Source organism: Schistocerca gregaria, chromosome X (genome assembly GCF_023897955.1).
Source record: "Schistocerca gregaria isolate iqSchGreg1 chromosome X, iqSchGreg1.2, whole genome shotgun sequence".
In the NCBI taxonomy this organism is placed as follows: Eukaryota; Metazoa; Arthropoda; class Insecta; order Orthoptera; family Acrididae; genus Schistocerca; species Schistocerca gregaria.
Window position 1 is genome coordinate 188,586,687 of NC_064931.1, and position 17,054 is coordinate 188,603,740.

At 38.2% G+C, this 17,054-nt stretch overlaps 1 protein-coding gene across 3 annotated transcripts in view; it reads left to right on the forward strand.

Annotated features, from left to right (window-relative positions):
* The window catches only part of LOC126298476 (dynein axonemal assembly factor 11-like), a 307,265-nt gene that overhangs the window by 148,735 nt on the left and 141,476 nt on the right, over positions 1-17,054 (forward strand). For all 3 annotated transcript variants that reach the window (XM_049989810.1, XM_049989811.1, XM_049989812.1), the window contains exon 4: positions 3,978-4,164. In XM_049989810.1, coding sequence (XP_049845767.1) covers positions 3,978-4,164 — 187 coding nt within the window. The remainder of the gene's footprint in view (positions 1-3,977; positions 4,165-17,054) is intronic.

Consider the following 17,054-nt stretch of genomic DNA (forward strand, 5'->3'; position numbering starts at 1 on the left):
ATGTTTCACGTGCAAGAATATGATGGACATTACATATTCACGCCCTCTACCCTGATTGTTTACCATGGATTCAACACCTTAGACAGGGAGCTGAAGGTAGATGGTTGTATTTTTGCCATTGCTTAATTCTGATTCACTGAGTAATCTCATCAGTACTATTTACTGGTGAAACCGCTTTCACTTTTGACAGTATCAGTAACCCTCATAACTTACGTTGGTAGTCTGACAAAAACTCAGGTGCCTTTGTGGAGTCACATTTCTGAGAATGCTTCTCTGTAAATGTGTGATGTGAGAGGCAAACGGTTGTTGTTTATGCTGTCTTACAGGGTCTCATTGTATAGACTTTGTTGAAAATGAGCTTCGAGCATTTTTGGAAGAAATTACTTTGGCTGAAAGGTTGGTTGAGTTCTTCATATATGACAATGTCTCTGCACATTTTAGTCATCGTATGACTTATCATCCAAATGCAACCTTCTCCAGCAGGTGGATTGACCAAAATGGTCAAATCTCTTTGTTATCATGGTCCTAAGACCTCACCCATTAAGATTTTTCCTGTGTAGATGGTTGAAAGGTGAAGAAACAATAAACACAGCACTTGATTTGATTGTTTGAATTATGAATAGTGCTGCCCTCATGAAAGATAACCTTAAAAGAGCTACACATGGTGTTGTCAACATATTTTGAATGTGACTGATATCAAAGGTGGTATTTATGAAAATCATCTTAGAACTTAATCATATACCTTTGCTACACCTACTGTTAGTTTTTCTTTCCGTTACATTCTAGCAGCTGTATCTCTGCAAAAAGTGGACACTTATTATATGGAATGTCTTATTTGAATTAATGCCTACTACAGCCTCTTAAATTAATACTATTCTAACTGAAATGCCCTGTTTGTAACAGCTTGAATAATAACAATGCTAAATTAGCCTATGTTAAATATAGGAGTGAGTATATAAAAGCAGTTGTGGAATCCAAACAAGTTTACATATTCAGTAGTATTGAGAAATCCACCAGTAAGTGCAAAGCTGCATATAGAGTAATAAATGGTGGCGCTAAAGACGAAAGATATGGCTAAACAATGTGCTTTGGCAAAAATAATTCATTGATGTCTTTAATGAATCAATTGAAGAAGTAGGAAATGCTATTACTAAAACCTGGTCCCTTCATCAGAGTTATTAATAAATTTGTCTATTGTCAACAAATACTAGTATTTTTATTTTCTCTGGGTTTTCACCTGGTTACATCATGAGAAGACTAAAACACTTGATACCATCAGGCAGTGTAGATATATATGACATATCTTGCAACATGCTGAAGCAAATAATGGATTGTATTGTTACCCCATAACTTACTGTAGAAACTTTTAATTCCAAGGGATATTTTCATGATGAGCTTAAACCCTCTAGGGCTGTTCTAGTATTTAAAAAAGGAGAGAAATATTCCCCTTAAAACTTCAGGCTAATTTCAATAGTCCCAGCTTTTTCCAAAGTATTGGGGTATATAATTTACCATCAGCTTCCTATGTGCTTTGAAAATATGGGAATAATTATTGGAGCACTATACAGTTTTAAGAAGCACCTGTCAACATTTAATGACATAGACTCTATAGTCAGATACCCCCTCAAGTTTTCAAGGGCAAAGGTGTTGCTCATGTCGCTTTTTGTGATCTAAGCAAAGACTTTTCTCTGTTTAAAACATACCACTTAGAGAAGAAATTGACTTTGAAATTAGAGTAACAGCCTCACTCTATTAAAATATTGTCTAATGAGCTGTAAGCAAGTTGTCCATGTTGGCTCAGAAATTTCGTGTAGAACACGTTACCATTTCCTAATGCTCATGGTGATTAATGACCTGCCCTTATTTGTTAGATCTAATGCTGTGCTATATGCAGATGACATAACTTTTGTCCACAGACTTAATGACAGGCTTTAAAAGAAAAGTTTTCCTCATATGGTTGAAATTATGTTAAGGACTTGGATGTTTATGTCGATGATTAATTGTCTAGGAGTCAACATCTAAAATATATTAGTGATAAGTTGTCTAGAGTTATTGATCTGTTAAGTTAACTTAAGAGTTAGGTACTAAAGCAGTAGTTGTCAGAAGCAAAATGTAGAGAAAATTTACATGCCTGCAACACAACCAGCAGTAGAAAAATTTACCTATCAGACCATAGATTGTCAAAACCAGATAACAGTTATGAAGTCATAGGGCATACATTATTCACTAAGTTTTCACAAGCTGTATAAGATCATCATGAACAAGCATTCAAACAAACATTGCATGGTTGGTTAGTTGTCCATCCCTTTAATGATACATAGGAATTTATTGACTATGATGTAAAATTGTAATTTCACTAGCTACCATATTTTACTTCTGCATTATTAAGTGTATTATATATTAGATGTTGGCTATTCCTGTTATTATTATTATTATTATTATTATTATTATTATTATTAGTAGTAGTAGTAGTAGTAGTAGTAGTAGTAGTAGTATGTTTTACAGTATTCACTTTACATGACTAAAGAAAGAGGCAGTGTAAACCTGCTTGGCTGATTCGGTTCATGTGTCATTGGCACCAGTTCGATAGAACATTTGTAACATTACAAGTAGTTGTTGCTTGTAGTGTAGCTGGAAATTTTTTGCAGCTGCACTAACAACATTTGATGCAGAATGTGCAACAGAATTGGAACTACATAAGTAAAAACACTCTTAGTTAACATAACATAACATAACAACATAGACAGTAAAGTGATGTACTCGCAAAACTAACTACTACTGGAACTATTGCTAGTTACTATTTATTGAAAACCATTCTTATGCGATTTCAAGGGGAGTGAAGGCATTTATTTCGAAAAAGATCCAGTAGATCAAACCATAAAAATAGGAAGTTATATCAATAGTGTCAGCTTTTTGCAGACTCTGGACACATTTACTGGTCCCCATAATATCACCGAAGGTAAGCACTGTCGGGCTGGGCTAGCTCTTGCATGGATGACCATCTGTCCTGGCGAGTGCTGTTGTCAAGGAGGTGCACTCAGACCTTGTGAGGCAAAATGAGAAGCTGCTTGATTGATTAGTAGCGGCTTCGCTCTCAGAAACTGACGTATGCCCGGGAGAGCAATGAGCTGGCCACATGCCCCTCCATATCCGCATCCAGTGGTGCCTGTGGGCTGAGGATGATACAGCGGTTGGTTGGTACCATTGGGCCTTCATGGCCTGTTCACACGGAGTTCAGTTTTAGTTTACGGATACATTTAGTACTTAAATATGATGATTTATATTGAGTCTAATCGGCTACTTCATCAAATCTGTATGGATTTTAGTAGCATTTAGTATGTGAAATCCAGATTTCTCTCTTTTTTCATAAGGTTTCGCAGACCATAGATAAGAGCAATCAATTGAATTATATATTCTTGACCTCTGAGGCTTTTGATACTGTTTCACACTACATGGTAACCAATAAAGTACACTGTTGCAGATTATGTGTGTGACAGGCGTTAGTCTCACCATTGAAAGTGAATGAGGCATTTGGTATAGTTAACAAGAGACACATCTGATCCACTAACAAGTAATGCTCATGCAACTAATTAAACTAAAACTGTTCGGCAGATAGCATGTCAATTTGTGATGAATTAGTTTGTGTTTAATGTATTACAGAGATGTTGGCAACAAGATGCCATGAATTTCCCAACAAAAAAGAAAGTATTTTTATGCTACAGATGTAAATAATCTCAATAGTGAGAGAAGTCTTAAGAAAAGTAAAGAAACTGAATGCCATATGAAATGTAGGAAATGTAAAGAAAGCAGGTATACTGTGTATTTGGAGCTCTACATTCTCAGCTATTGTAAGTTTTCCGACACCACAGTTTTCTCACAAATTTCAAACCTTCTTGAGTGTGTCTTCATTGTGATTACCTTAGAGTAATGTTTAGTATTCGGTTTTTTGTGTAATTTTAAGTTGGTTTTAATTTCAGCTATCGGTTGACTGTCCTGAGAGCTCTACCAAATCTTAAAAGACTAGATAACATAGAAGTGAAGCCGGAAGAAGTCTCTGAAGCAATGCAAATGGGGATGCCACTCATTCACCCAGAGAAGGCTGTTGCTCCATCTCCCATGATGTCTTCTGTGCCAAGACTGTCACCAAGCCCTTCAGCTGAAGAAGTGCGAAATTAAATAAGTCAAACATATTTTTAAATTTTACTCTGCTTTTTAATATTACTGTTAACATTTCTTTTCTGCACAGTTTTCAATCTTTGTCATTTGAGTAAAATACTAAATCATTTTTAGTCACTAGAAATCATTTTCAAGTGATAGGAATCTTGTTTAACCCTTGAAACATAGTGTATAGGGTGTTACAAACCAAGCTAAATACAAAACTCATACTTGTACAGAATGAGACTGGTCACACACTATTTATCCAGAATGAATAAATAAATTTAGGTGCAGTTTTTGCTAAGTTATAGCCGGCAATATGGCAAATTTTCTGATGTACAAGAGTAATTTTTAATGTTTATAGCTGCAAAATTATGACAACAACTTTTTTTGACACCATTTTGAGAACTGTAACCGGTTTTTAAAGTCATTGGAATTAAGCTGTTAATGGAGTGAATTGTAGATAGGAGAAAGATGAAATATATATTTGCACAATCCTTTTGTTACACCACTCACTAATTAATGTGACATGGATTCTGTGTAATCACTGATTGATTATTGACTGCATTTCTCTCATCATTTTCTGTTCTTTGTCAGTATCATATTTTATTCTGTTGTTACGTTTTCAAAGACATATTGTGAGGACCTAGCACTAGGAGAATACCTTTAAGCATACAGCCATACCACTAATCAAACACTTTAGGTGACATTCACTAGTAATGAAAAGTGTAGCCACTTTTTCAAAAGCCGTATACACTATGAAAATACATCTGAACTGTTACACAAGTAAGTAGTCTGAACACTACAACAGCAGTGGAAAGTGATGAGCTTAAAGTATAGCTGTAGCAGGTCCCGAAGAATTAGTGTAATGTTCAAAGAAATCACTCCCACAGATGGAAAGATTAATCAATGAAACTACCATTATATCTAATTGATGTCTGTCTGTCGTCGAATGTACGGGGTGTCACAGGACAAATAATCAGTACTTGCACATATGACAGGAACTCTCATGTGAAGCAAATAATTTCATGTGGGCATATGCCGTATTCTAAACGGTTTCCAAGATAGAACACCTGTAATGTATGTTACTATTTATTTTCTGTTTTATTCAATAAGGTTTCAAGACTATATATATAGTTAGTAAGCATTACAACATGCTTTTTACAGAGTATCAATTACGAAATACGTATTTTTAACTGAGTCACATTTAAGTGTTATTATACGTGTCACATTGCAGCCGTTGTACAGTTCACAATAAATATTCATATATCACACCGTAAACTTCAGTGCATTTGTGCACTCTTGGGAGAACATCTTGTTTTGCTTGTCTGAATGGCTCTGCATGTTCCGTAATGAGGGCAGCAGTGTCCGTAATGTGACAAAGCAGTTCATCTAGTGTATTCACCCTTCGATTGTATACCTTGGACTTCATCCAGCCACATGTACGAAAATCTAATAGCATAAGGTCTGGCAGTATTGATGGCCAGTTAATTGTATTACCATGGCCATTCAAGAGATTGCTGTAAGTGTGGTTGAGATGTCCTCTCTTATTTCTGATAAGATGTCTAGTGGTACCACCATGCTGGAAATACATTGCAATTCACGTGGCCAAAGGCATGTCCCCAAGGTTTCAACAAACAAATTTTGCACTAAATGCAAATAATTCTGTCCTGTCATTCTCTCTTTGAAAATTACTGGACCTATCAGTATGTTACTGATCATGCTGCACCAAATATCAATTGAAAAATGTACTTAGAAATTGGTTTCCACTGTGGTGTGTGAATTTTCCTGTTGCCATAAATGGTTATTACATGTGTTGTTGATTCCATGCTGTGCAAATGTGGCTTCATCAGCGGACAGTATTAATGGAAGCAAATGATTATTGTCATTTAAGCAGTGGCAAACTTTGTGTACCAATGTAGCCAATGTGAAGATTAAGGACAGGCTGTATGTGAAGTGGGTGCAAGTAATGTTCACCATACACATGTTCGTAGGACACTGACACGTGCAGAATGTCACTATGTGCTGATAGTAGGACTTTGCTACACCATTTCAACAATTTGTTACCGTTCCTGCACTACATGTTTAGAAGAAAAATAGTAACTTGAGAAAATACCCATTTCAGTCAGTGAACTAAAAACTCAGATGAACATTATACGATGAGGAATTCGATCTGTTGGAAAGCTCTAACAGTATTCTTAGACAGCAGCAGGAGTACCACCATCGCAGAAGCTGTAAATATAAAACATATCTGCTTATTCTTAATTAGTGTAGATGTGTAGTATTTTTGCCAGCATGTGTACAAACACAGTTAACTGATGCTTCTCTCTGATACATTCTCAGTCCCTTGCACTACTTCACTCACAACACACCATGGACAACTGCACATTCAGTTGGCTAATTGAATGACAGAAAGACATCCAAAGCAAACAGGTTGGGCTAGAATAAAATGTCAAGGAGGTTGGATTGGTAAGACACAAACATGTACACCACTAGCATGAAAACAAGTGTATCTATTACATGTGTTCCACCTTAGAAACTATTTGGAATGGGGAAGTCCTTTCCTTCAAATGAGCATTCCTGTCATACCCCTCAATACTGACCATTCCTCCTATGACACCTTGTATTATAAGCTCGAACATAATGAGGTATCTCAGACAGAATGACCTCCTTATTAATAACTGAAATAAATTTCCTGTATATGTCTGTGATCATTGTAGATATTTTGTGGATAAAACCATATAGACTATGTGTGCATTTCTTCATGCATTATGGTGTTTTACCTACTGCATCATCAGATAAATTCTTAGAACTTGCATAGTAAGGTTCAGTTTCAGTATCAGAAACCTATGTCTAATGTGCCCAAATAAGGCATAGATTTTCTATGCTAACACTGAAGCTTGGCAGTAGCCAAAACAGCATAATAATAAAGAAATGTATTAAGTAATCTGGATGATATTATTGAAAAAAAAAGAGTAATTGCAATTCCAAAAACATAGATCATTTGAAATTCAACTTGCAGTTTTCCCACATGACATCCAAAAAGCCACAGGTGAAGGCAGTTGTGTGGATGCAGGATTTCTTGACATATGAAAAGCATTTAACTCAACACCACACCAACAATTACTGAGAAAAGTGCTGTTATGTGGTGTATCAAACAAGATTTGTGACTGAATTGAGGATTTCTTGTTAAGGAGGATACACCATGTTATCTTCGGTGGAGAATCATTGACATAAGTAGAGGTAATGTCAGGTGTACCTTGAGGGAAGTATTTATGGAATCTTGTTATTCATTTTCTATGTTAATGTCCTGGCACACAATATTAACAACAACCTCTGATGTTTTGCAAATGATGGAAATATGTATGATAAAAAAAGATTGGAAACCTGTTTCAAATGTTAAATGGACTTGTGTATTTAAAAGGTAAAAAAAAAAAAAAAAAAAAAAAAAAAAAAAAAAAAAAAAAAAAAACGCGTCAGTGAGTCACAGCTGGAATCAAGTAACTCATACAAATACCTGGGTTGGAATGGAGTGACCACATAGGCCCAGATGTAGACAAGGCAAGTGGCAGATCTCAGCTCATTGGCAGGAAACTGGGAAAATGCAGCTTGTCTACAAAGGAGACTTGCTTCCAAGTCACTTGTTCATTAAATCTTAGAATATAACTGGGTGCATGTGCATGTAACCCATACCAGGTAGGACTAACAGTAGATACTGAATGTATACTTAGAAGGGCAACATGAAAGGTCACACAGGTTTGTGTGTCGCATGAGATAGCATCATGGAAATGTTGATGCCAGCTATCCCACAAAAGTCTTCTTCAAAAGTCTCTGGAAACAGTATTAAATGAAGTATATGGAAATGTGCTTCATCTCACTGTGTATCACTCCTGTATGGGTCATAAAGACAAGATTAGACTGCAGTATGCACAGAGGCATTTAAGTTATTATTTGTCCTAAGCCCCATTGGTTATAGTAAAAGGAAGAAATCCATATATACAGGGTGAGTCATCTAAAACTTGCGGAAAGGGCTATTCATATGCTGTTTTCACATAATGGATAGGTAGTCAGGGGGCTCATATTGTAAACCAATAAACAGATTGTAATACTTATAAAGCATATTTTATGTGAAAACATACACTTTTTTAAATCGAACAATGTCTATTTACATTAACAAACTAAAACTGGGGTAAATTCGAATGTCAATGATGTTAGTTGCAGGATTCAAGTGCAAGTCATTTATGAGATATTGTATTTTGAAAAGTTTCCACACCAACACTTGTTGGCACCATTCAATCTGTGTGATTGCTTACAGTGTGCTTCTGTGTTCCTTGAGTGCTTCGTTACTTGCTGGTCTGTTAGCGTGTGGCAGTCCAAGCAGTAGGTCGTGAGTGGATGATTGGACTTACCAATGCAGAAAAAGCTAACATGCTTATAGTACATGGAGAGTGTAGGAAGAATAAAATTTGTTCTTGTATGGTGTATGTGGCAGTGAATACCATTAGACGTTGACCATCTCGGCAATTATTTATCAATCCCTCCAACTAGTTATGTGAAAGTGGTCATGTAACACATAGACAATGTAACAGAAGGAACAGAAGAGGGGGAAATTAATGTTCCTGCTGCTGTTGTAGTTGGTCCCCGTGTTAGCTCCCACATAGTCGCATGTGGAAGTGGTATGAATCAGGAAAGTGTCCTACACATTCTCCATCGACATAGGTTCCATCCCTAGCACATTTCTCTCCATCAAGAGCTGCGTGGAAATGATTAAGGATCATGTAACTTCTGTGCATGGGCATTAAGACATGATACTCCAGCTGTATCATGTATTTCGTTTAGCAGTGAAGCCACATTTACCGATCATGCCCAGGTGAACCACAGAAACATTTATTCTTGGCCTGTTGACAATCCCTGTTGGCTATGTCGTGGAACATCATCGTCCATTGAGTGTAAATGTGTGGTGTGGGGTAGTGAACCAACAGCCGATAGGCTCATGTTTCATAGCTGGAACACTGAACAAGCACAAATGTTGCAGCCTCCTAACAGATCATCCTCCATGAATGCCAGAAGACATTACTCTGCAGACTAGGAGGAGCCTGTGGTTCCAACAGGATGACTGTCCAGCCCGTAGTGCACGAGATATTACAGCATGTCTTCACGAATTGTTTCCAGTTCATTGGATCGGATGCAGAAGGCCTGTACATTGGCCAACCCATTCCCCAGATTTGACACCTATTAACTTTTTTCTGTGAGGTAAGCTGAAAAACGCTGTCTACAAGGACATACCAACTACACCAAATGATACGCAATGACATATTAGTGCAGCCTGCTCAGACATCTCCACTGAAATGCAAGCGCATGTGTAACAGTCACTCCAAGCCAGACTGGAAATGTGTACTGCCACTGCCAGTGGTCATTTTGAACACAGCCTGTGATGATCAGTTGTCTCATTAGTGGTGAGAATCCACATAACTGGCATATGCACTTTTGTTGTTCTTTAGTGTGTGCTACCACAATTACTGTACAAGTGTCAGTGTGTGAACTTTTCAAAATACGAATAGTCGTAAATGAATTGCACTAGACTCCTGCAACAAACATCACTGACATTCTAATTTACCCTGCCTGTAGTTTTTTTTAATGTCAGTAGACATTGTTCTGTTTCGAAAGTGTATGTTTGCACAAAAAGTATGCTTTCTAAGTATTGTTATGGTATGTTGATTGGCTAACAACATGAGCCCCAAACTACCAAGCCACTCTGTGATTAATGCGCATTAATAGCACTTTTGATTTACACAGTTTTGGAGTACAAGTTTTACGTGATTTACCCTGTATAGTACCATGCTAAGTAGTCTCTGCAGTGAATTTCTCAGTGGTTTTCAAAGTATGTATGTTGATGCAGAAACCACAAATAAACACACAAACCATATTAGACTAATGAGTTTGCCTGTAAGTGGTACTTTAGGACAAAAGTTCCCGCACCTCTTTTTAGTGCCTTGCAAAGCTGTTATCTTGTTACTGTTTGATTAAGTTCCATACCTGCTATTTTACTGAAGTCCTCTTTGTAGTCTCCTCCTGATGCCACAGAAGAAGTAAAAGATGTTAGTGTTATAATTGACAGCTATAAATGTTAAAAGTTACTTATGGGCATTAGAAACACTGTCTGTTATAAAATAGTGAAAAAACACACCTGCGTATATGTAATCATTTTGGATGTATTTGATGTGACCAGTTTTAGCTTTATCACACTTTATTAAGGTGACATCTGTCATTTACCTTGCTTATGAGTGAGGTCATGTGCAAAATTTGCTTTGAACATATAGATCCTAACACTTTACATATGATTCTGTGAATACTGCACATCAATAGCACTTTTGATTTACACAGTTTTGGAGTAAAAGTTTTACGTGATTTACCCTGTATAGTACCATGCTAAGCACTCTCTGCTGTGAGTTCTTTTCTCATTAACTTTAACTGATAGTTCATGGCACATCCATAAGTTTTGATACTATTATGTATTTTCAAATTGTGAATGCCACAAGAAACATAATTTGGAAGTGACATTTGTGTTTGCTACACATTTTGGCAGTAGTGTCACCATAACCCTTTCGCGGCTCTGGCCATACATGTATGGCTACAGGCATTGATTTACACCCAGTAGGTGGGAAGGCCTGATAGTTAAGGGCACTGGCATATGCCTGGGTGCAGGAGCAATAGATAAACATGCACTATAGAATAGCAAATTGACGTTGTCTGTGTTTTAACGTACCCACAAATGCTATTATTATCAGCTCTTCTTGTCTGAAAGCACAACTACTTTCACCTAATATTTGTTCCTTTCAGCTTAAGAGACAATCTATTAGATGCAAGTTGATTCGCTAACCTACACAAACTAAAAGACCCAAACATATATAATCTGAGGGGGCAAGAAGTGTCCTAATGAACTGACATACCAGAGTTTGCAAAAAGTGAACATTGTAACACACTACATGAAGTTCCTCAGCAACACTCGCTGCCATGGATACCAGCAAAAGGAGCACTGAGCCAAGCAAGTTATATTTGATTTCCTAACCTGAAAAGTACACATTGTACAAACATATATAATCTGAAAGAATATGAATTGTTCTTCAGGAGTATCAGATTTTTCATAAAGTGAACACTACAGCAAAATATTTGCAGTGTCTTTGCAACACTCACTACCATGCATAACAGCAATTGGCATGCACTGGCAAACATGTGAAATTTCACTTCCTAATATACAAAGTACTCACAATACAAACACACATAATCTGAAAGGGCATGGGTTACTCTTCAGGACTGATGTATCAGGTGTTTTAAAAGGTGAACAGTGCAACAAAATACATGCAGTTTCTCAACAACACTCGCTGCGATGCGCAACAGAAGACGCCAGAGTATTTGGCGTCTTCACTAGGAACTGGTCACTTTAAAACAATATACCTTGAAACATATTTGTCCATTGTTAATGAAATTTTAGTACATTATAAACACATTTATTGGTAGTGTAATCTCAAGTTACAGAGTTTTCCAATCGTAAATAAAAAGCTCATGTCATTATCCTAAAACAACTTTTATCAACCCAGAATAAGTGTGTAACAGAAAGCATAGACTTGTTTTGAAACACTCTTTCGTGGTTAATTAATGGCAGCCACAGTGCCCGTACAGTGCTATATTGATTTTACAAAGAATATTGTTGAAGAGTGGTTCTATGTGTGCTGGACTGTGAGATCAGCCTTCAGTGGCCACAACCTGCAGTGGTCTTTGGCTGAGTCAGCCATTCACTGCCCAGGTGGGCAATACATTTACCATTGTTGGCAGGCCAAGCAGGTAGGATGTTTGGCTCTAGCAGCCACAAAAGGATTAAATCATCATCCTTAATTTCATTATATATCTGTGTCTCCGCTATCGGGTGGAGAAATGTAGGGTCCCCCTGAATAGGTCAGGCGTGCACTACACGCCGGAAGCGGCTACGAGGGTAGCGGAGTACGTGTGGAGTGCACATGGGTTTTTTTTAGGTTAGAGAATTCCCTCCCTAGGCCCGACAAGACGCCTCCTGAGACGCGGCAAGGCAGGAGTAGGCAAAATGCAACAAGGAATAACAATATTAATGTGCTAATAGTAAACTGCAGGAGCGTCTATAGAAAGGTCCCAGAACTGCTCTCATTAATAAACGGTCACAATGCCCATATAGTACTAGGAACAGAAAGTTGGCTGAAACCAGACGTAAACAGTAATGAAATCCTAAACTCTGACTGGAATGTATACCGCAGAGATAGGCTGGACAGTGAAGGGGGAGGCGTGTTTATAGCGATAAGAAGTGCAATAGTATCGAAGGAAATTGACGGAGATTCGAATTGTGAAATGATTTGGGTGAAGGTCACGGTTAAAGCAGGCTCAGACATGGTAATTGGATGTCTCTATAGGCCCCTGGGCTCAGCAGCTGTTGTGGCTCAGCACCTGAAGAATAATTTGGAAAATATTTCGAGTAGATTTCCCCGCCATGTTATAGTTCTGGGTGGAGATTTTAATTTGCCGGATATAGACTGGGAGACTCAAACGTTCATAACGGGTGGCAGGGACAAAGAATCCAGTGAAATATTTTTAAGTGCTTTATCTGAAAACTACCTTGAGCAGTTAAACAGAAAACCGACTCGTGGCGATAATATATTAGACCTTCTGGTGACAAACAGACCCGAACTATTTGAATCAGTTAATGCAGAACAGGGAATCAGCAATCATAAAGCGGTTACTGCATCGATGATTTCAGCCGTAAATAGAAATATTAAAAAAGGTAGGAAGATTTTTCTGTTTAGCAAAAGTGACAAAAAGCAGATTACAGAGTACCTGACAGCTCAACACAAAAGTTTTGCCTCAGGTACAGATAGTGTTAAGGATCAGTGGACAAAGTTCAAAACCATGGTACAATATGCGTTAGATGAGTATGTGCCAAGCAAGATCGTAAGAGATGGAAAAGAGCCACCGTGGTACAACAACAGAGTTAGAAAACTGCTGCGGAAGCAAAGGGAACTTCACAGCAAACATAAACATAGCCAAAGCCTTGCAGACAAACAAAAATTACGCGAAGCGAAATGTAGTGTGAAGAGGGCTATGCGAGAGGCTTTCAATGAATTCGAAAGTAAAGTTCTATGTACTGACTTGGCAGAAAATCCTAAGAAATTTTGGTCCTATGTCAAAGCGGTAGGTGGATCAAAACAAAATGTCCAGACACTCTGTGACCAAAATGGTACTGAAACAGAGGATGACAGACTAAAGGCCGAAATACTAAATGTCTTCTTCCAAAGCTGTTTCACAGAGGAAGACTGCACTGTGCTTCCTTCTCTAGATTGTCGCACAGTTGACAAAATGGTAGATATCGAAGTAGACGACAGAGGGATAGAGAAACAATTAAAATCGCTCAAAAGAGGAAAGGCCGCTGGTCCTGATGGGATACCAGTTCGATTTTACACAGAGTACGCAAAGGAACTTGCCCCCCTTCTTGCAGCGGTGTACCGTAGGTCTCTAGAAGAGCGAAGCGTTCCAAAGGATTGGAAAAGGGCACAGGTCATCCCCGTTCTCAAGAAGGGACGTCGAACAGATGTGCAGAACTATAGACCTATATCTCTAACGTCGATCAGTTGTAGAATTTTGGAACACGTATTATGTTCGAGTATAATGTCTTTTCTGGAGACTAGAAATCTACTCTGTAGGAATCAGCATGGGTTTCGAAAAAGACGATCGTGTGAAACCCAGCTCGCGCTATTCGTCCACGAGACTCAGAGGGCCTTAGACACGGGTTCACAGGTAGATGCCGTGTTTCTTGACTTCTGCAAGGCGTTTGACACAGTTCCCCACAGTCGTTTAATGAACAAAGTAAGAGCATACGGACTATCAGATCAATTGTGTGATTGGATTGAGGAGTTCCTAGATAACAGAACGCAGCACGTCATTCTCAATGGAGAGAAGTCTTCCGAAGTAAGAGTGATTTCAGGTGTGCCGCAGGGGAGTGTCATAGGACCGTTGCTATTCACAATATACATAAATGACCTGGTGGATGACATCGGAAGTTCACTGAGGCTTTTTGCAGATGATGCTGTGGTGTATCGAGAGGTTGCAACAATGGAAAATTGTACTGAAATGCAGGAGGATCTGCAGCGAATTGACACATGGTGCACGGAATGGCAATTGAATCTCAATGTAGCGAAGTGTAATGTGATGCAAATACATAGAAAGATAGATCCCTTATCGTTTAGCTACAAAATAGCAGGTCAGCAACTGGAAGCAGTTAATTCCATAAATTATCTGGGAGTACGCATTAGGAGTGATTTAAAATGGAATGATCATATAAAGTTGATCGTCGGTAAAGCAGATGCCAGACTGAGATTCATTGGAAGAATCCTAAGGAAATGCAATCCGACAACAAAGGAAGTAGGTTACAGTACGCTTATTCGCCCAATGCTTGAATACTGCTCAGCAGTGTGGGATCCGCACCAGGTAGGGTTGATAGAAGAGATAGAGAAGATCCAACGGAGAGCAGCGCGCTTCGTTACAGGATCATTTAGTAATTGCGAAAGCGTTACGGAGATGATAGATAAACTCCAGTGGAAGATTCTGCAGGAGAGACGCTCAGTAGCTCGGTACGGGCTTTTGTTAAAGTTTCGAGAACATACCTTCACCGAAGAGTCAAGCAGTATATTGCTCCCTCCTACGTATATCTCGCGAAGAGACCATGAGGATAAAATCAGAGAGATTAGAGCCCACACAGAAGCATACCGACAATCCTTCTTTCCACGTACAATACGAGACTGGAATAGAAGGGAGAACCGATAGAGGTACTCAGGGTACCCTCCGCCACACACCGTCAGGTGGCTTGCGGAGTACGGATGTAGATGTAGATGTAGAATAAGGATATTTTTCTGAGAATTGTCAGCAGTTGATGGATCTCATTTATACTGTATTTCATAGTAAATCTGTGAAGATTGTGTTCCTTTAATTTCAGTGTAGGTGCTTAATTAATTAGTCATATAGTTTCACCTTTTCATGTTGTTGATGACTTTTTTCTAAAGAAGTTTTTGGAAGTTCGGGATAGTGACATAAACATTGCTCTTTTGAAGTCTACTGCTGTAGTGTAATGGTGTGTGTCTGTGCATATTAAAAAAATCGTTTTATGTTCCATTTAGTCCCCCTTTCAATGGCAGTTCAGTAAGTTTCCATTGTTTTTGAGTTTGCTACTGAGCATAAAGACTAGAAGTTTCAAGCACCTCCAGAGACTCAGTAAGTTTTATCACATGTTTTTCTCTTATTATAACAGAAAATAACTTTCCAGGGTGTTAATTGCTTCATTCTTAAAGGTAACTTGTAATCCTTGTATTGTTAACAAATCCAGAAACGAAAAGAGAATTAGCAAGTCTGTTTTCTAGTTGTTTGTTGACTATTAAGAAAAATATTGCACCAGCAACAGTGCAGCTCTGCTATGAATTAGTTCTTGGGTAAGGTTTGTGTTTGTTGCTACCCATAAGCAACTGTAATTACCCTGTTTCTCATCAAGTGATTTGAGGCTGTGGCAAATGAATGTGTTGGTTGAGCTACCTAGAGACGTATGCTAGAGATAGCAAAAGTACCTAAAGTTTTATCATCTCCTGTGGACACTGTCTCCTCTCCAGGAAATAAATGACCTATCACCTCCAGTTGACTTAACTATGAGTGACATGTCAGTGGTAGGTCTATGGTCCTTGTACAGGGGAGGCAGCGACAGGGTGTACTCGAGGTACTACACCCATACCCCTTAGCAACAGGTACCAGGTGCTGTCTGCCACTGAAATTGAAATTGGGACAGTGTCACACATCGCACCTGTTCAAAAGCCTGCTGTTTCCTGTATCAGTCAGTTTGAACATTCTAACAATTAATGTTACTCCTTAGAGAAATAGCAGAAAAGTATGGGAAGGATCAGTTTGTGCACTCACACATTCAGTATGTTGAAGGGAGGGAACTGGGTGTGGTGCACATTGGAACAGACTATACCTTTCATCTGGGCCCTGAGATCATTGTTGGACCATTCTGGCCACTGGCAGGAAGAGCAGTCTTGCTCACAGACTTTCATCAAAGCTCAAAATTTAGAGCATTTTGCCCAAATCTGATCATGGCTGCCTGGTTCTGAACTGAATGGCAGGACTGTACCAGAGACTTTGAAAGTTATTTGATAAGTTAAGCTGTGAAGTGAGTGCTACATATCGAAAGCAGCCATTCAGGATTTTTACTGTGTGTTTGGTGCATGCAAGGAATTCTTTGATTTGGTGACTCTCCATCCATTCCAAACAAAAATAGCTGTAGGAGACACCAAAGTATTACTGTAAGGCCCAAAGAAATGCTTCACAAGGATGAGACTATGAACATCCTAGTGATAAATGCAGAATATTTCACATCAAAGTTCCAGTCTCTTAACCCTTAACTACTGTGGTCATTCACAGGAACATAATTACTATGGAGAGGTCTTACAGACTGCATTTTTCTGTTTTATATATCAAACCAGAATTTTGCTGAATATATATAGTTTCTTGACTTTCAGTCATTCATTACACTTCTTAGAGGTGGATTTTGTAGAAGTTTGATTTTTTTTAAACACTGCGGTATTTTAAACACTTCGGCAATTAAAACAAAGCGAAATCTGGAGTATATTTTTATTTTATGAGTTACGAAAATAAAAACAAATAGTTAGCTCTCTGCTCACACATAGATTTTCATCAGAGGGATTATATTACAAATTGGCAATATAACTAGGTGGAAATATCTGACATGATTTACGATAAATTGTGTGCAAAGTCAGCTTTCAGTTTACAACTCACTTTGCAATGTAGAGCGAATATTTCAGTCCATAAGTGTATGAATG